Source organism: Microcebus murinus, chromosome 6 (genome assembly GCF_040939455.1).
Source record: "Microcebus murinus isolate Inina chromosome 6, M.murinus_Inina_mat1.0, whole genome shotgun sequence".
Taxonomy (NCBI): Eukaryota; Metazoa; Chordata; class Mammalia; order Primates; family Cheirogaleidae; genus Microcebus; species Microcebus murinus.
This window is the reverse complement of record NC_134109.1, coordinates 27026285-27045189: the sequence shown is the minus strand read 5'-3', so window position 1 is coordinate 27045189 and position 18905 is coordinate 27026285. Positions and strand designations below refer to the sequence as shown.

General features: G+C 54.8%; 1 protein-coding gene across 2 annotated transcripts; it reads right to left on the bottom strand.

Annotated features, from left to right (window-relative positions):
- Window positions 1-63: 63 nt before the first annotated feature.
- On the bottom strand, window positions 64-14623 carry RPS6KL1 (ribosomal protein S6 kinase like 1). Of its 2 annotated transcripts, none has more exons than XM_076003862.1 (10): window positions 13495-14623; window positions 12102-12226; window positions 6481-6528; window positions 5977-6109; window positions 4545-5156; window positions 4049-4138; window positions 3802-3884; window positions 2558-2653; window positions 2141-2242; window positions 64-1836 (listed from the first exon to the last, which is right to left on the bottom strand). In XM_076003862.1, the coding sequence occupies exons 1-10, from the start codon at window positions 13796-13798 to the stop codon at window positions 1657-1659; spliced, it is 1773 nt and encodes a 590-aa protein (XP_075859977.1). In that variant the 5' UTR covers window positions 13799-14623; the 3' UTR covers window positions 64-1656. The 2 variants fall into 2 exon arrangements, with proteins under 2 accessions (XP_075859977.1, XP_012597563.2); XM_012742109.3 differs by adding an exon at window positions 11111-11203 and having other exon boundaries at window positions 1716-2242; window positions 13495-14621.
- Window positions 14624-18905: the final 4282 nt, after the last annotated feature.

Genomic DNA, 18905 nt, shown 5'->3' with positions numbered 1-18905 from the left:
TGGAGCAGTGGTCTGTGAGAGTGAACGGACAGAGTTGGTGACTGTCCTAAACTGACTGCAAATGACAGGCACGATGGTGTCCCAGTTCAAACACAGCCTTAGCTTTCCACACAGTTTCTGTCTGCTGATCTCACTGGCAGTGAGGCCATCCCTCATTGGAAGGTCTGCACGGGAAGGGGTCCCAGAGGGTAGAACTTAACAGCTAGTAGGTAGAAAAAATTAAGTTCAGTGAAAGGAAGAACTTTAAAATTATCTGTCCAGGGCCTTGTGCTAGAAGCTTTAATTTCTCTAGTAAATCTACAGAGGTATTTGTCCCATTTGTTCTAAAAGGTCAGCCAACTGGACAGTATTCTGAACTAGGAGCTGAACACAGTGCCGGATGTGTGTAGTGTATGTTGGATGGAGGAGGCCCAGAAGCTCCAGAAGTGACTTCTACTTCATGAAGCAGTGGTTGCAAGTGGTCTGGCCGGACTTAGGGAGAGTAGCTGAAGGAACACCAACTTGTGAACCTGCTCTACCAGGCTCTGACTAGGTTGTAGCTTTTATCTTGAGCCTGTTTTCTCAGGAGCTACCCTCTATCTCAAGGGGTCACTGTGAGGATTAAACTAGTATTCACCGCAGGCACCATGACCTCCTTCCAAGGATTTTCTTTCTAGCTTCCACAGAGCTCAGTCCTCACCCCCACACCCAGTCACCACTTCTGAGGCCTGGGGCTGCTCGGCAGGGGTGGGGAAATGCCACTTCCCACCAGTCCTGCTTCCTACTTCCTAGCAGCCTCTAAGCTCACTCTGGTGGAGCTTCTCTGGGGGGAGCCTTCCAATCTTGCATTAATGGACCAAGGACACCACAGGCAAGAGCAGGCTTTACTGGGGGCTAGGCAAACCTCAGGGAAAGCCAGCATGTGCACCACAGAGAATCATACACAGGCTGTGCTTTCCCATGTTCTCTCTGCCCCTAGAATCCTCCTGAGGAGCCTGAGGTGCACTGTGGTGCCTCCCCAGGGCACGAGTCTCTCGCCTGAGAGTTGGGCCTTCAGAGTCAGACTGGTGAAGTGTCCGAGGCGCCACCTAGTGGTGACAGACATTGGCGGGAAAGGATCTAGGGCAGCGGTGTGGAAGTTTCTCAGGTGCCATACCTCAGTGATAGCGTGAGTCCTGAGAGGAGCCCCCAAAGCTGAGGGGATTGTCTTTAGGGTGGCTATTCACCCTAGTTCTTCAGAGACTGGAAACATCTCCTTTCAGGCTGAGTATGGGTATTGTTCCATGTGTTTGGTGGCTTCTTATTCCAAAAGGGTATAAAGTCACAGTGGGCAGTGATTTAGTGGAACTTCAAGACCAAAATGCAGAGTGGTCCGCAGAACCATTGCCTGAGAAGGGAATCCTCATAGGCACGACTTGTCTTAGCTGCTTTCGCCTGGAGGCTGAGTTGCCATGTCCTCTCAGACCCCTGAAGCAGGCTCCCCACTCCCCCACACAGGTGGGCCAGCTGGGGGGGGGGGGAATCCTCTTTATTCTGTTTTCAAACTTATTCCAAGTGGCAGAGCTGTGCATTCCCCTCTTTCCTCCCATTCCTTCTCTATTTTCCTCACCACCCTTCCTTTTATTTTCCAAAGTCGGAAATCACAAGATGGGGGCATCATCAAGAGTGGAGAGTGGATCATCCTGTCCCCACCCCACACTGCAGATTCCTTCCCAGCCTCCCCCGACCCCCACCACAGGAACAGCTTCTGGTGGAAGAGGCCCACTTGTTGCAAGATGACCAGCCAGGACAGCCTGGTTTGGGTCCACTGATCCAGTAGGTCAGTATCCTGAGATGAGTCTTCAGAGATGACCCAAGCTGGGCACAACACGGCAGTGCGTGAGTCACAAAACTTTGGGGTCAGTAGTTCAGAGCCAGTGCCACAGAAGGCACCCTTTAACATGGCAGGTCCACATGAAAGGTACAAGGCATGCACGCAACAGGTGTCTGCTGACCGGTGGGTGGGAGGTGCAGGCTGCTTAGCAGGGTGAGCCTCACTGCCCCTCGCCCTCCGCTTCTCCAGGAGCTGCCCCTTCTGAGGCCCAGGGGGAGCCTTGGGTGACAGAGGAGATCCAGACCAGGCCAGCTGCTTCCATCACCCATTCGTCCCCTCTTACCCTACCAGTTTGCTCCACTGGATAGCACTGAAAAAGGGGTGGGACTTGAGCTTGCTGACACCACTGCCTCCAGCGCCCAGGCGCCGAGTGGGATCGAACTGGAGCAGCTGTAGAGAGAGGCCCGGTCAGATCTCTGGGCAGGCCCTCCCCACTCCCACCACTGAGGCATAGCTGACCTCCAGGGACGCCCATCACCATGGCTCCTAGGGGCTTGCTCTCTACCAGCCTGGCCCACAGAACACCCAGTTTTACCCTGGAGGGCATGGTGGTGTTTGATCACCACATAGAAATTTGTTGTCCCTGTTGCCTTCCTGCTCCTGTGTCAGACGCCGAGTAGGAAGCACACACAGTTCACACGCGGCTCTTCCCTCCAGCCCCCACCCTGAGGCCAAGAAGCCGCCTCTAGGCTGGGCCTGTCTCACCTCAGTCAGCAGGGAGGCTGCTGGGCGGCTGAGCCACTCGGGCAGCTGGAGCTGGGTGTGGGCCTGGATTCCTGAGGGGTGGCTCTGGGACAGTGCCTGGGAGGACACAGGGAAGGCCTTTGAAGAGGCATCCCCAGGAAAGTCTGTGCACCCCTCCCCTGGATGATGGTAGCAATGGTTGCCTTTTGCTTTGCATTTGCTGTGTGCCGGACACTGCTAAATGCCTGACATAGGTTGGCCGTTAAAGATGAGAAGCAGGCTCAGAGAGGTAAAGGAACCTGTGCTGAGTTAGGGTTTTGAACCCAAACTTGCTAGAAGCAGCAATCTTGGGTTGCAGTTAGGGTGGGTACTCTATTGGGAACAACACTGGAACTTTTCTCCATACGAAAACATCCCCAGGGGCTACTTGACAGCAGGCCATGGCATGCTACCATCAGGGCCAAGGCAGGGGCATGGCAAGAAAAGAAAGTAGGACCTCTCCACACCCCAGAAAGGTGCAGCTTTGGAGAGAGAGGGTCTGGCTGGAGGTAAGTATGGGCTTCAGGGAACTCCCAGGAAGGCCAGGAGCTGTGGGCTGGAGAGGTGGTGGGAGACCAGGAACGGCCATTCTGGGGTTATTGGCAGCCAGGGCTCTCAGAGGCCCTGGGCTGTGGGACAAAAACAGGAGGGAGCCAGGATGGACTGGTCACATCTGGACTTCAGGTCACACTGCATCTATGCTGGCTGTTTCCTGCTCAAATGCAGTTTGGCCTCTCCCTTGCTGCCTGACATAACTGGCTTCAGATGCAAACTGAGCTTGTGGGCGGTGCCAGGCAGAGGAGGGGAAGGCAAGGCAGGGTTGACATCCTGTGCAAGGGTGTTTGCAGGGGGAACTTTGAGCTCTTGGCTGACCCAGGCTGGACAGGATGGCTGCTGGCCTGGATGCAAGAACCCCTGTCTCCTGTCCTCTAGCTAAGGTCTGGGGGTTACAGCCCAGAGGGCGTGGGTGGGAGGAGGCGCAGGGAGGGATCCAGTGGCCTCCCAGGGAAGAAGGGCTGTGTCAAATTCTACACTCCCTTCAAACCTGGGTCTAGGCTCTTCTTGAAACCTTCCCTGACCATCTCAACTCAGCTGTCATTCACCTAAGTTGACAGTCTCGTTAGCTATAGGCACTAGTGTGGTGAGGGTGCTGAGTGTGTCCCTGGCCTGGGGGTGTGGCTGTGCTGGCACAACACCCAGCCCACACATCCAGTCCAGCTACTCACCGTTCCTGTCAGCAGTTCATACAGCAGAGACCCAAAGCTCCACCAGTCACAGGCTTCTGTCAGCTCAGAAATCCCACCCACCTCTGTGGAACGAGAACACATGTCCCAGCCTCACCCAAGAGGGTCTTCTCCATTCTCCTCATCCTACCCAGACATCACCCACTCCCTCTGTCATCCTCAACCCCCAGCCTCAACCCGCACAAAGGCACCCAAGATCTAGGGCCACCCCACCCTCCCTGCTGCTTGCCTGGGGCACTGTACAGGTTGTCCGCAGCCTCCCTGCAGCACTGGGGCTCCACTTCTGACCACTGGCCAAAATACGTAAGCCGGACATGACCTTATCATCCAGTATATGGGGAGGAATAAGGGGAGGACAAAGATTGAGGGTAGCCACCACTGAGCGGCTGGCACGGGGAAGGGGTTCCAGGGCTTCCTCCAGCAGTCACATGGCACGAGTCAATGCAGCGCTGGGCAGAGCCTCCCTCTGGGCACAGCCTCCTAAGGCCCAGAGACCACGGGGTACACCTAGGAGCTGCTGGCCTGGGCTCGTGAGGGGCAGAAGGCTGCAAATTCCCAAGCTCCACCTTGGCCACTAGGCTCGGGCATAGAGTCCCGGGAGAAAGGCTGGATGGGGACAGGGGAGAAGCAGACAACCTCAGAGGGCCCTTGACTTTGGGGAACTTTCCTTCTCTGTCTGGAGGCTTTGAGGGCCTCCCACCTGAGGGGTGGGGCAGGGCACCTACCTGCCTGGTCCAGGAGCAGGTTCCGGGGGTTGAGGTCCCGGCACAGCAGCCCCTGCTCGTGCAGTGCCTCCAGGGCCACCAGCATCTCCGCCGCCCACTGCTTCACCTGCTCCTCCCTCACGGTCCAGGCGGCCCTGCCACACCTCTGGCTGGCCCCATCCACTGGCATTGACAGGTGGCTTTCACCCCTGCCTCGGCCACAGGCCCCCAGCACCCGGTCAGCCCCCTCACGAACCCAAGGGAGCCCCCAAGGGGGCCTAGGGTTCGAACTCTGGCCCACCCGCCTGGCTTGAAGGTGCAGGTGGCCACTTGGGGCCTTTGGAAGGTCCGAGGAGCAGGAAGTGCTAGTCCTGGCTGTGGATTCCTCTTCAGCCTCTCCCTGGGGTCTGATGGATGGGGCCTCCTTTGCCGGCAGAAGGCTCTGAGAAGTCCGAGGAGGCTCCGGGGAGATTCTGTCCTGCCTGGGGGTGTGGCCGCGGGGGAGCCGCGCTGGGGTCAGGAGGCTGAGGTGGGAGTTGAGCTGAACCTTCATCCTCTCCTGAGTGGAGCCCGACCTGAGCCCAGCATGCCTGGGGTGCGCCTGGGAGAGCAGGTGGGACCAGAGAGTGCCTCCTGGGCCATGCAGAGGGAGCGGCGAGCATGGGGACGGGGAGAAGAAGAGCGTGGACACCAGGTCCCTGCCCACTCCTGCCTCCCCTGTCTTGGGCATGGACTCTCCAACTTCTGGAGATCTTGATCTAGTCCAGTCTCCTCACCTCCGCTCCCTGCCAGCCCTCAGCCTAGCACGCTCTCTCCCTCCTCCCCCCACCTAAAGCGGGCCCAGCCTCACAACCTGGCACACCATAGAAGCTTATCTCCACGTAGGTGTAAAGTATTGTCAATGTCCTTGGTTTGGGTGGTGGGTTCACCAGTGTTCAACATGTTATACCTTTTTTTAGGGAGACTGATATAATGAAATTTAAAGGCCAGGCACAGACCTATGATGACTATCTGTCATGACTAAGGATGTGTATTGTACCTCTTTAAAAAAACATCCATATAATCAATAAATATCTGCTACATGACCCAGTTTCTATCTTTATAGCTTCAGTCACCACTGTCCCATGTGGCCACTCCTGAGGGATGGTCATAGCCCAGAAAAATGAAAAAAGACTGGAAGAAACAGGTGACAGGAGACAGCTGCATAAATGCCCTCAGGCCCCCCTAGGGTGTGGACTTCCTCTCCACGATATGGCCTTCCCCTTTGGCACCACGCACAGGCTCATGACAGCCTGATCTGCCATCGGCCTCCAGGAAGGCTGGGTCCCCTGGTCTCTGCTGCACCTCTGGTGCAAGCCACGCCCCTCCCCAGGGCCCAGCATTTTAAGGGGGTAGGTGATGAAGATACCCCAAAGGCCTAAAGAACTGGCAGGGGCCCCTTAGGCCCCCTCACCTTGCACATGCTCCAGGTGCAGGAAGATGGAGTCCTCGCTCACAAAGTACCGCAGCAGCTTGGCCATGTAGGGGACTCCGTGCGGGATGATGGTCAGCCGCTCCCGGCTCACCACGTGGCACCTGGGGAGGCTCTGGGGGGGGGGGGGCAAGGCAGAGACTGCTATTAGGCGACATCCTAGCCCTGGCTTCAGGGGTGTCTAGATGGGGGTGGGAGCCACCCTGAGGAGCAGCCGCCTCCCCAAGTTCCTGACCTGGCTGTCACCCCTACTTCCCCCTTGGAATCCAGGTCCTCCACCCTCTGGCAAGGACGAGGCAGTGTGTGTGTGAGAGAGTGTGTGTCTAGTCTGCCTGGCAGGCAGTGGGCAGGCTCCGGGCGGAGCAGTCAGCTTTTGGATTTGGAGGGAACACAGGCTTCAGCTGCAGGTTCTGGGTGGGGGTTTCCAGAAGCTGTGAGAAAGTCCCAAGGGGGATGCAGAACAGCAGGGGGCTGGGTGGCACCTGCCTTCACCACGAAGGTCCCTCCAGTTGCTGGGTCCTGGACCAGCTGCACCTGCCAAAGTCCAGGAGACACTGGTCAAGGCACGTTCTAGTTGCTGGGGGCTCCACAACCCCAGCTCTAGCCCCAGTTTCCTCCACTGAAGCAGACTCACTCCAGGGCAGGGCGGGCTTTGGTGGTGCAGAGATTCCCCTCCCTCACCTGACATCTATCCTGTCCTGCTCCTGCGCCCCTGCTAGACCTGCAGGTCTCAGCTCAGGTGCTGCCTCCTCCAGGAAGTCTTCCCAAGATTAGGGGGTGGGGTCCCATGCCGTCTGTCTCCAGTGCTCTCTGGGCTCACCCTCAGGGGAGCCTTAGCACATTATCTAAGCTTCTGTCTCCCTGCTAGTCTGGGAGCTCCGTGAGGGCAGGGGCCACCTCTGCATTCCCAGAGCCCTGCACAGCGCAGGGATGTCACAGGTGCTGCATGCTGAGTGGCCCCGAGCCTCAGCTCAGCCTGAGTTGGGGGCACTTTAGAAGAATGCCCCTCTCTCTCCCTGCCCACGCTGGGCCTGGCCCCACGCAGCCTGAGGGGAAGGTTGAGGGAGCCCTGCTCCGCCTGGACCCACCCTGGGCCTCGGCTGTAGTCGGGGGCACTCGGGTGCACCGAGGGCAGGAAGGCGGGAGATTTGGCCCAGATGAGGGCATGTAGAGGCTAGACCAGCACCCTTCTCTACACACTGGTTTGCTGAGCCATAAGCGGGAAAGGCCTCTGTGAACGTAAAGGCCGTGATAAGGCCTACCAAGTCGCATCGCCTCTCGGCCCCTTGCTGTTCTTAACTGCAAAATGGGGCCATAGCAGCACCTCCTTCAGAGGGTCATTAGGCAGATTCTCCACAAGCCAACCAGTCAAGTACGGAGGCAGCTGCGCCTGCCACAGAGCGCACCCCCGATCACCTGATAACCCACAGCGATTGCCATCAGTGTTGTCGCAGGGGAACCCACGCTGGCGATACAGCACTTACTCCGTGCCAAGCACCTTACATGGCTTATTTGATTTTTATCCCTACAACCCTACCAGGTGAGAGTTATCAGTGGCCCATTTTACTGATGAAGATATTGGGGTTCAGAGAGGTTATGCTGCCAACACTCCCACTGCTAGTAAGTGGTAGAGTGAGGATTTGAATCCAGCCAGGCCTATGCCAGAGCCCTGCAGACTTAACTGCAACTGAGGGCACAGCCCGGTGATCTTGGCAAGTGCCTTCCCTTCCGGGCCTCAGTTTTCCCATCATCAGTAAAATGAAGGCCTTGGACTCGATGAGCACCCCGGGCCCTCTCTGCAGCAGGCGCAAGGTGTCCCTTCTGACCGCCAGAGGGCTCTCCTCCAGTGGCCAGGGACCAAGCCCAGCCGGGCCTTGGCTCCCTGGCCACACTTGTGCAATGCTTGAAAAAGAAAGGAAGAAAACTCTGGAGTCATTTAGGAGAACAGAGTTTCCCACAAGTCCTGACACCCCAGATAATTCCCCACCAGCCCCTGCCAAGTGGGATTCCCCACCACCTCGTCCTGGGCAGGGCCCTCTATCGTACAGTCCAGAAAACGAGCGGGGAAGCCCGAGGAGGCCAGAAATCAAAGCTTATCCATACATTCAAATAACTGCATTTTTAAAGAAATATATTAAAACCAACCTATTTATTTAGAAAGAATTAGACCCAAATATCAACAGTGATTCACTCGGAGTTAGGTAGCATGGCAGGGGTTTTCCTCGTTTTAAACTCCGTTCTGTTCTCTTTTATTATACCTCGGCAGGGCAGCAGAGGGGGCATTTTCCCATTAATACAATCAAACAAAAAGCCGCCTTCTTTTGCTCAGTGGTTGGGGGACAGAGCACTATCTAGTCCCTTGGCCTCTACAACCTGTCTCATTCTCTGTGGGACAATTATTAAAATGTAGCACTGTCCAAGAGAACCTCCTGTCATGAAGGAAATACAAATCTGCACTGTTCATATGGAACCAAAAGCCACATGAGGCCACCGCACCATTGAAATGTGGCTGGTGCACCTGAGACACAGATTACTTCCTTTTAATTAATGTTAATGTCCACAGTCCTATGTGGCTAGTGACTGCTGTGTTGGACAGCACAGGATAATGCTTTTTCACCCAGGGTGACTGTGAGGGTTTAATGCAACAGCTCTGTAAATGAGAACACACCTCCACTGTCAGGCGAGCCTTCCTTGTGGGAGGAAGGCAGGTAGAGCTGGGTGCCTGCTGTCATCTTTTTTTTTTTAAACCCATTGAGTTCTTGGGACACAGGAACGATTAAAGCTTTGGTGAAATACGGTAAACATTTTCTTTTTAAAGATGCACAAAGTATCAAAATCCCAAGAGGATTCTCTCATGGAACAAACAAGTCCAAAAGCTTCAAACAGGTTCTCATACCCAAAGGCCGACAGGGCCAGACCTGTGAGCAAAGTGGGCAGCCCCTCCCCCACTCTCTGCGGCCACAGGGTAATGTGAACGCAGCATCTCCAGATCTGATTTTTTAAGAGAAGCAGGAAATTTGGACTTTTATAAAAATGTTGGTAAATTTTTTTAAAAAACACCCCTGTGTTCCAGCCAAATAAAACAAGAAGTGACTTGGATGACCTTTGTCTTCCCATCCCAGACTCAGAGCCTGGCTCCTAGACAAGGCTCCGCAAACACCCAGGGATGTCTTCCCAGCCTCCAGGCTCCCTAAGAGTAGCCCCGTAGGTATTCCAGCTGCCTGCTCCCTGCCACCCCACACCCCTGCCAGCATCTCTTCAGCCCCTGCAGACCCCCTACTCAGCCCAGTTAGCCCTAACACTTGGGCACCTTTGGGGACACTTAGGTATCATCCTGAGCAAGCCCTTTGCTCGCTCCCTGGGCCTGCGGGCTTCTGCTGGCTGGCACTGCCTCCCGCCCAGATCTGCCTGGGCAGCTCCAGGGTACTGGAACCGGGGCTGGCCACAGGGCCTGGGCCCAGTGGCTGTAACTAACACCTTTCCTAATTTGGGGAGAGTGGCGTTCCTGGCATGGGTGTCACACGGGAAGGAAGCAGGGTGTCAGGAGGGAGGTGCAGTCCATAGTTGAGTGCCCCAGAAAGGGTGAAAAAGAAAAGGGCTTTCCATCTGCACAGCCTCACCTCAAAATACTAGATTCCTAAAGTGCTTTCCTGGGGCTAAACAAATTTGGGGAATTCTGTCACAGATGGCCCTCTTAGAGACCCCTGGTGTACATTTGCATCCTAAAAGCTCTCAGAACTCCTATAATTAAGAAACTCTGTTTCCCAAACCGATTCAACTGGGAACCCCTCTCATCATAACACCTATGGTTCAGCGGAATCTCACTCACAGAAATGATGTCCGTCACCTCCCCAGCCTGTCCATGGGAGCAGCTGCGGATGGCCAAGGTCGGGCTGCAGCCACTGACACTATCACAGTGGGAGGGGGACTGCCGCAGATGGGAGCTGGCTGGGCCTTAGCTGATAGTCTGGGGCCTGTTCCAGGGCCTGGGAGAAGCAGCTGGAACAAGCCCCAGGGATGCGAGCCTGCGTGCCTCCCCACTCACTCTTGTCACTTGCACTTAGAGCCATCAGACAAGTAGCCAACGTCTTAGTGTGTGCCAGGCCTTTCCCCAAAATCATCTCATTTTACTTCCCAGATCACCGTGTGGGGGAGATTTCCGACACTTTATGGATGAAGAAGCCAAAGCTCAGGGTTGAGGGGATTTGTCTGTGGCCACCCTGTACACTGCCCAGGCACAGGGTGGGCCCCCGGGTGGCACATCATCCTCTTGTGTGTCCTTTTCTCTATGGGCCCCTCGATCTGCCAAAATCACCTGACGAGTATCTTGAGTCACAGATTCCTGGGCTCAGCTCTAGAAATTCTGACTCCACAGGCCGGGGGTAGGGCCTGGGCAACTGCATTTTTAGGGAGCTGCCTGGGCGATTGTGACAGACAGCTTTAGCGACTACTCAGGTTTCTCGGGTTGGGACAGAGGGGATCTAACATGGGCTCCTGGCACTCGACCTAGCCATTTGCTCTTCTGACCCCTCTAACAACAGTGCCCTGGGTAACGGTGGGATGCCACCTCCTATCTTCCCATCTGACCCCGAATTAAGGGAAAGGGTGCAAGATGGGCTCGGGACCAGAGTGAAGGTAGAGTTGGAACAGGAGAGAAAGAAAAGGCAGGGTTGCCAAGGCCCCGGACAAGGTGCAGGCCGGCGTGGTCCCTCTCCAGGCAGGTTTTTGGGGATGAGCACATTCCAGCCGCAGGAAGTTCCCAGCTGTGTGCGGTGGGGAGAGACTCTTGGCTGCGGCCCTGGGGAGCGGAGTGACTGTGGGTGGGGGCCTGTGGGAAGCGGGAAGCAGGAGTGGGCAGGGCGGCGAGGGCTGGCAGGGTGCCCTGGGCACAGCTCCTCCTGTGGTTTCTGTCTGGACTCTCCCAGCAGGTTTCCTGGGTCTGAGCTGGGGGACTATGCAGAGGGGCTGTCGGCCTAGTGTTTTCCTCTCCAGGACGTGTGTGATGGGTCGGGGAGAGGTGGGAACTGCTGGAGGAGGGAGGGCAGCGGCTCCAGGCCTGCTCCCACCACACCCCAACGCCCCCAAACCCCCCACAGCACGGTGTCCACTCACTCACCTTCTCAAGGACCCCGACCACCCGGCAGCCCCTCAGTTGCTCCAGGGCAGAGCTCAGCGTGCGGATGGGCCGGAGCCTCAGGCTGCTGAAACCCTGTGGGGGAGGGAGACAGGCCACATGCAGCCTTAGGAACAAGCCCCTCTCAGCCACAGCCGCCTCACCAGGCAGAGGGCAGGGGCTTCTGGCTGCCGAAGAGCAGTGGGGCCATGTGGGCAGGTCTGGGGCACAGCAGACCCCACCTCACAGGGGCAGGCTGAGCAGATGAACTGGGCTTGACCGGCAGGTGGCCACACTGCTCCAGGGTGGCCAAGCTGACCTCTTTGCTCAGCCCTTATCTGAGGCCTAGGAAGTTCCTGGGGCTCGAGAAGCCCCCTCTGCAAAGTCCCATCCACAGGGAAGGGAAGGGAAGGGTGGGCAGGGAAGCAACCTGGGAACATGTAGGGTCAGGGAATAAGCCTTGAAGATGAGCCCCTGCTTTGGGGAAAGGCACCCTTACAAGAGACAGCAGTCCCAGGAGGGCTCGCGTGCCCCTGCGCCCGCCTGTGGGCTGGGAAGTGTGCGTGCATTTTCAACCCCTCCCGAGCACTCACTTGCTTAGGAAAAGCCACGTGGGAGGAGTCTCTGTACACATGTGTGCAGCAGGCATGCACGTGTGCATATGTGGTGATGGGGTCTGCTCCAAATGCTTGCTACGTGCCAATTCACAACAGAAGCAGGCTCTGAGCGTGTACACATAGAAGCATGTACACGGAACCATGTGCAAGGTTGATAGATGTGTATATACACACGCCCAGTGCTCCGTGCAGGAGCCAGACTGGACCAGAGATGACTCAGTACGAGTATGAAAATGAACCAACCATGAGGCATGGGAGAGAGGAGGCCAGAAGACGGGTGGGCAGCCCTGGCACCGTCCAGCCTGACTTTCACTCTCCACTGCCCAGCCCACCCTCTCCCCACTCCCCACCCCTGCCTTTGGGGAGGGTGTCCTCACCGTGCCAGGGCTGGCTCCGCTGCCCAGCGTCCGCTGCAGGTGGCAGTTGAAGATCTCCTCTGCCCGCCGCAGGTACTTGGTAATTTTCAGCTTGACAGCCTCACATCGCTCCTTGTTGGGGTCGACTGTTGGGGACAAGGGTCACCAGAGCCCACCCCTGCCCCTGCCCCTGCCCCTGGCCTTGGGGGGTTGGGCTTACAGCTCCCATTGCCTGCCCTCTGGCCTCCACAGCAGATAGCTGCTCCTTCTAAGGCTAGTTCAGCAGATTCTGCCCCCAGATCTGCTCTTGAGCCCCTTCTCTGGGGTGGGAGACCAGAAGGGGAGGAGGAAGGAAGCTGACAGGGGAAGGTTGGGAACCACGGTCACCCCTCAGCCAGCAGCACTTTACAGATGGCCACCTCACTGGCTGCCATCACACCCTGGGAAGGGACAAGGTGGGGATTTCCATGTCCATTTCTTTAGAGGAGGAGACAGATGTTCCAGAGAGCACTGCTTCTTCCCTCTTGGATGCCCAGTGTGAAAAAGGCCAGGGTCGGGACCAGGATCGAGGGCAAAGGAACACACTGTGTAGGCTGGAGGCCCGGCAGGATGGTAGGAAGGGTGAGTCAGGGACTAGCTCCTAACCCTGGTCTGGCCACCAAGGCCTGCAGGGGTCTCATAATGACCTCAGCACCAGCCTCACCTCCAACACTGGAAGTGCCTCTGCTCTCACCTCCAGGCCTTGGCTGTTCTCTCTCTGGAACAACATCGGCCCTGCAGCTGGACAACATGCCTACCATTCTTCAGTTGCAACTTTTAGAAAATGCTTTATGCCAGCCCAGTCTGGCCTCAGTCTCCCTCTTCCCTTCCTTCCCTCCCCCCTTATTCCTCTTCCCACCTGGGACTATAATTGTCTATCCCAATTCATTGGTCTCCCTCCTGCTAGAATGCAAGCTCCTGGAGGGCAGGAGCCCAGCCCAGCCCCAAGGGCAGTCAGGTATAGAGGGCCAAGTACACAGCCTTTGAAGATAAAACTGTCCAAAGCCCAGCTCTGCCACTTGACAGCTGTGGAGTCTTGAACAAGCTATTTAACTACCCCATGCCTCAGTTTCCTAATCCAGAAAATGGGAACAAAAATGGTTCCTATATACTTGGAACTACATGCAACCCATATAAAGTAATTTCTATTACTGTGAGGCTCGGATGAGTTAATCTAGGTAAAGCCCTTAGGATGGTGCCAGGCATATAGGACTGCTTAATACATTTTAGCTATCATTATTGTCCTTCACAGAGGCCCTACAGGGCCAGCGCAGTGCCCTGCTCACCCAGTATGGGTGGTCAGAGGACAGGACAGAAGGATGACAGGACAAGCCTGGCCCTTCCCCACTCACCCTGTCCCTTCCCTGCCCCTCACCGTGTACGCCACGGAGCAGCATGTCCACGCCATTCTGGTAGTGATTGAAGGCTGCCTCATAGTCCTCACTAACGTCGCGCTCCAGGGCCAGCCGGATCTGTGTGGCCGCGTCCACCAGATAGTCACGCTTGGTCATGTCAGGCGCCCCCACAGCCACCCGGTTGTGAATCTGCTCCAGGTACACACGGGCCTGGGAGCGTGCTCGTGAGCAGGGCTCAGCCTCCAGGCCAGGGCTGGGCAGGCACTCGCAGAGGACCAGGCTCATGGCTGCCTTGCCGCTGGGGTCTGCAACGAGCAAATGCATTAGGGAGGACCTAGCTGGGAGCAACACCCCTAACTGCACCCCAGTTTCTTCCACTGAATACTGGGGAGACTAATATTCACCTCCAAAGGCTGGAGGGATCAGAGCTTCTAAAGGTATCTTCATTGACTGATCCAGATACTTCCTAAGTGGTGGCAGTGATAGAATATAACAGAGCTTAGGGCTCTGTTTTCCTTTCCATTCAAATTCAGCTCAACAGGAACTTCTCAGCATCTACTATCTGTTGAGCACTGGAGAGAGCTGAAGATGTCTATGATCCAGAGTCACCTTCTCGGGGCCTCCATAGAGCAAGGCTGATGTCTAGTGCACCTTAAGCATATGAAGGCCACACTCTGGGTGCAAAGCCTGTTCCCCCCATTCTCCCTGTTCTCCCTGCCCTGCTCCTACTGTGGGAATAGCATTTACCCTTCGGGGTTCAGCTCAATGGCACCTCTCCCTGGACAGCATGGATTGTCCCTGCTTTGTTTGGTCCTGAGGTCAGTGTGGTCAGTGAGCAAGGATGCCCCTGGGAGCCGGCAGTGAGCTGGGCACAGAGCTGGGCCTTAAGGCCTGTTGACAGAATGACTGAGGGGCAGATTCGGTGCCACGCTGGATGGGGTTAAATGAGAGAGGGCAGAGTGACCCAGCCCCAGGGAGAGGATGGCTCGGTCCTCCCAGCCCTGTCTTTGAGAAGACCAGGAGGCCATGTGGCCTCCTCCCTGGGCAATGTGTGACACAGATGGCTACAGGGAAAGGAAGGGCCCAGAGAGGCTGGCAGAATGGCCTCTGCCTTCACTGCAGCCCGCGGCCACTTCTGCTCTCTCAGGTCCCCCTGGGAAGGGCCAGGGCCCGAACTTCCAACCCCAGGCCATTTCAGCCTCTGTGGAGAGAGCGAGGAGAGAACAGGATGCGGGGTGGGGTGGTGAGGGACATTCACATCCCCAGCTTGCGGGGAGCTGAACCCTGGCCGAGAGGCTGCGGCAGGAGGGAGGCCGCACGCTCCCTGCTCGGCCCTGCTCAGCCCAGCCAAGGGGGACACGCAGCTCTGAGGCCTTGCTCCGGAGGGCGCCAAGGCGGGATGGGCCAGGCCGGGCAGGGCTGGGTCGCCCCGCTGCAGAGGCCACCCCGCCGGGCCGGGTCCTGCCGGGCAGAGCCGCCTGGCCACGGCAAGCGGCGCGTGCAGCCCGCGAGTCCCCGGCACACAGGCGCGCCTTCCCACCCGCGGAAGGCCAGGCTGGGCGCGGGTGGAGAGGGCCCCTCGCCCGGGGAGGATGGAGGAAGAGCCGGGCAAACACCGTACCTGCCCGAGCAGGGAGCTCGGTCCGCGGGGCCGGACCTGCCCCGGCCGCCACCGCCCCTTCACCCCCGCGGGCGAGCGTGCACCGCGGGCCGCTGCGTTCGGCCCCGCAGCCAGGTGCGGACTCCGGCCGGCGCCGCCCGGCCATTGGCTGCAGATGAGCTCATCCCCCGGCGTTAGAATAAACCACCAATCAGCGGCCGGCTCGGCTTCCGCCCGCCCTTAAAGCCGCAAGGTCTGTGCCTTGGGCGCTGGGAGGGGGCGAGGCTGAGCGGGTGGGGAGGGCAAGGGAGGGGAGGGCGTACCTACAGTCACCCAGGGATGCGGGACGCTGCTTCAGAAATCTAGGCCCACTGACAAAACCCAGCCCCCTTCTAGGACTTTTCTCATGCATCACTTCATTCATATGCATCACTTCATTCATTCCTTCACTTGTTTAGTGGTTGCGTGTTGAGAGTCAAGCATGCACGAGCTGGATGCTGAGATACGGCGATGGACCAGACAGGTGGGATTTGCAGTACCCCTAGTGAGGGGTCCAAGGGCTAAAGAACCAAACGGTAGAGTTGATCTTTCCCTTCACTGAGATCAGAGTTGTCAGGGAGCAGCAGTACAGGGGCGAAGACCCACTGTGTGTTGGTGGGGGTGGGGGTGTCAGAAGCTTTCCGGAGAAAGTGATGTCTGAACTGAGCTTAAAATTCACCGCACAGACCTCGGCTGCGCCCCTAACGCTGACTGGACTGGACTCACACGGCCCTTCCCTACCGCACTTGCTCTCCGGCAGACACCGTCTCGCCCTTCTCCCTCTCCTGTGTCCCAGCCCCTCCGCCTCATCCTCACCCTCAGTCAGAGCTGTCGCTTCCTCCTTCCCTCAAAAACTCGGGAGCGCAGACTCCCCAGGTTTCCATCGCCCGCCCCCTGCCTGCCCACCTCTTTCCATAGGGCCCATCGGGCCAGCCTTCCAATGCCATCAGGCGATGGGACGCCACGCCAGCAATTCTTCCCTTTCTCCCACGTCATTAATTCTTGGCTCCCACCGGGTCATTCCTAACTGATTCAAACATAATGCTGTTTATCCCATCTTAATAGCAAAACAAGAAAACAAAACAACACAATATACTCTTTGCCTCACTTCTCTCTCTACCTACCATTCTAGGTTTGCAGCAAAGCTCCTTAAAAGAGATGTCTACACTTGCTGTCTCCAGTTTCTTTCCTTCCACTTTCTCCTGAGCCCCCTCTGATGAGGCTTTCTTCCCCAGCCTTCCTCTGAAACTGCTCTTGGTCAAGTCACCAATCCCCTTTGGGTTGCTAAACCCCATGGCATTTTCTCAGTCCACATTGTACTTGACTTACCAGGAGCATCTGACCCAGGTGACCACAGCCTTCTTTGCAAACACTTTCTCCCCAGGCATCCTGGACACACAGGCTCTTGGTTTACTCCTGCTCACTAGCTGCCCCTTCTGAGTTTCCACTGGTGGCTCGTTCCTCCTTGCCAACTTCTGAGTGTTAGAGCATCCCAGGGCTGGGTCCTTGACACCTTCTTCCTTCCCTCTGTTCTTATTCTCTTAATGAGAGAATGTACCTTGTCTCATGATTTTACATATTATTCTTCCATATACTGATGATTCTGTATTTATATCACTTAGCTCTCACTTCTGTGCCAGAATTAACTATTTAACAGTCTATGAAACATCTTAAGGCAACAACTCCAGAACTAAACGCTTAAAACACAACTTACAGAATGGAAGAAAATATTTGGAAACCATTTGATAAGGGTCTAGTATCCAGAGTACATAAAGAACTCTTACAACAATAAAAAGACAACTCAGTTTTAAAATGGGCAAAGAATTTGAATAGACATTTCTCCAAAGAAGATATGCAAATGGCAATAAGCACATGAGAAGATGCTCACTGTCGTTAATCATCAGAGGAATACAAATTAAAACCACAATGTGATGCCACTGCCCACCCACTAGGATGGCCACAATGAAAAAGTTAACAAGTGTTGGCAAGGACCGGGAAAAGTTGAAACCTTCATACCTTGCTAATGAGAATATAAAATGGTACAGCTGTTTTGGAAAGTAATTTGACAGTTCCTCAAAAAAGTTAAAATAGAGTCACCATATCACCCAGCAACCCACTCCTAGGTATATACTCAAGAGAATTGAACACATATGTTCATATGAAAGCTTATTCATGACTGTTGATGGCAGAATTATTCATAATAACCAAAAAGTTCCACTTGAGGGTTGGATACAAAAAGAAAAAAAAAAAATAATAATAACCAAAAAGTTGAAACAACTCAAATGTCCATCAACTGATGACTAGATAAATAAATTGTGATATATCCATACAATTGAATATTATTTGGCTATAAAAAAGAATGAAGTACTGATTTATGCTACAACATGGGTGAAATTTACAAACATGTTTAAGTAAAGGAAACCAGATACAAAAGGCCACATATTGTATAATTCTATTTATATGAAGATTCCAGAATAGGAAAATCTATAGAGACAGAAAGTGGATGTCTGGGAGGGGGAATGGATATGGGGTTTCTTTTTGGGGTCATCAAATGTTCTAGAATTAGATAGTGGTGAGGGTTGCACAACTTTGTGAATATACTAAGAACCACTGAATTGTACATTTTTAAAGGGTTAATTTCACAGTATGTGAATTATACCTAAATTAAAAAAATATATCATAATAAAAAAGAAAAAAAAAAACCTTGGACTCTTGATCCTCCCTTGAAGCCTTGTCCCCCCCCCCAAAAAAAAAAAACCTCTCCCAACTCCATCCTGATAACTCACTTGTCCTGTTGATCAGGCAAAAAATCCGGCAACCATCATGACTTCCCTTATTTTCTCACAACCCACATCAAAGTCATTAGAATATCATATTGGTTATTCCTGCAACATATATCCAGCATCCAACTGTCTCTCACCTCCTCCACTGCTGTGATCCCCTTACGAGTGTCTTTATCTCGTGCCTGATTTACTGTAGGAGATTCCTGTTTCTCCCCTTGCCACACTAGAGGTAATTCTCAACATTGCATCCGGGGCATCCTCTTGAGGCACAAGTCAGATTCTGTCCCTCCTCTGCTCAAAACCCTGCAAGGGCTCCCATCATACTCTAAGAAAATGCGAAGTCCCTGCTATGGAGTCCAAGGCCCTCATGGTCACTTCCCCGCATCACCACCCCATTCCTTCTCGTCTTCCGCTAACTTCACTCATTCAACTCCAGCTGATCACTGTCCCTGGAACACACCAGGCCACTCTCACCCTAGGGCCTTTGCCCTGCAGCTGCCATCCTCTTGGAATAGTCGGCCTCCTGACATCTGCCTGGTTATCCCTGTCCCTATTTTGCTCTGATGTGACTTTCTTGTGAGACCTACTCCAACTACACCTCACCCCCAGCACCTCTGTCCTCCCTCACCCTGCTCTTCCATCTTCCTATTCCATTGTGCTTAACCCCATTAGCATGCTGTATAATTTGTTCACTTGTTTCTATGTTTATTTTCTTTCTCACCCCCAGCATAAGATGCACATGACCAGGGTCTGCTTTGTTCACTGCTATAGCCCAAGTGCCTAGAACAGCATCTGGCACATGGTGTTACTCAATAAATATTTGCCGAAAGAATGAGTGAACACTAAAGAATGAGAAGGAATTAATCAGGAACAGAATATGTATAAATGCCTTAACACACTAAGGAAGGAAAAATAACACTTGCTCATTAGGCATAAAGTCATTTGAGAAAAGTTAACACCCATTGATGATAAAGACAACCTCTTAACTTGTTTAATAAACTCTAAACCA

Excerpts from the sequence above, each read along its gene's own strand:
- RPS6KL1 (XM_076003862.1), bottom strand. The coding sequence starts at position 13,798 with ATGCATTTGCTCGTTGCAGACCCCAGCGGCAAGGCAGCCATGAGCCTG. Across the intron at positions 5,157-5,976 it reads GCACCTGGAGCATGTGCAAG|GAGGCACTCTCTGGTCCCAC; the intron begins GTGAGGGGGCCT and ends TGCATGGCCCAG. Across the intron at positions 4,139-4,544 it reads CCTGCTCCTGGACCAGGCAG|GTCATGTCCGGCTTACGTAT; the intron begins GTAGGTGCCCTG and ends CTGGATGATAAG.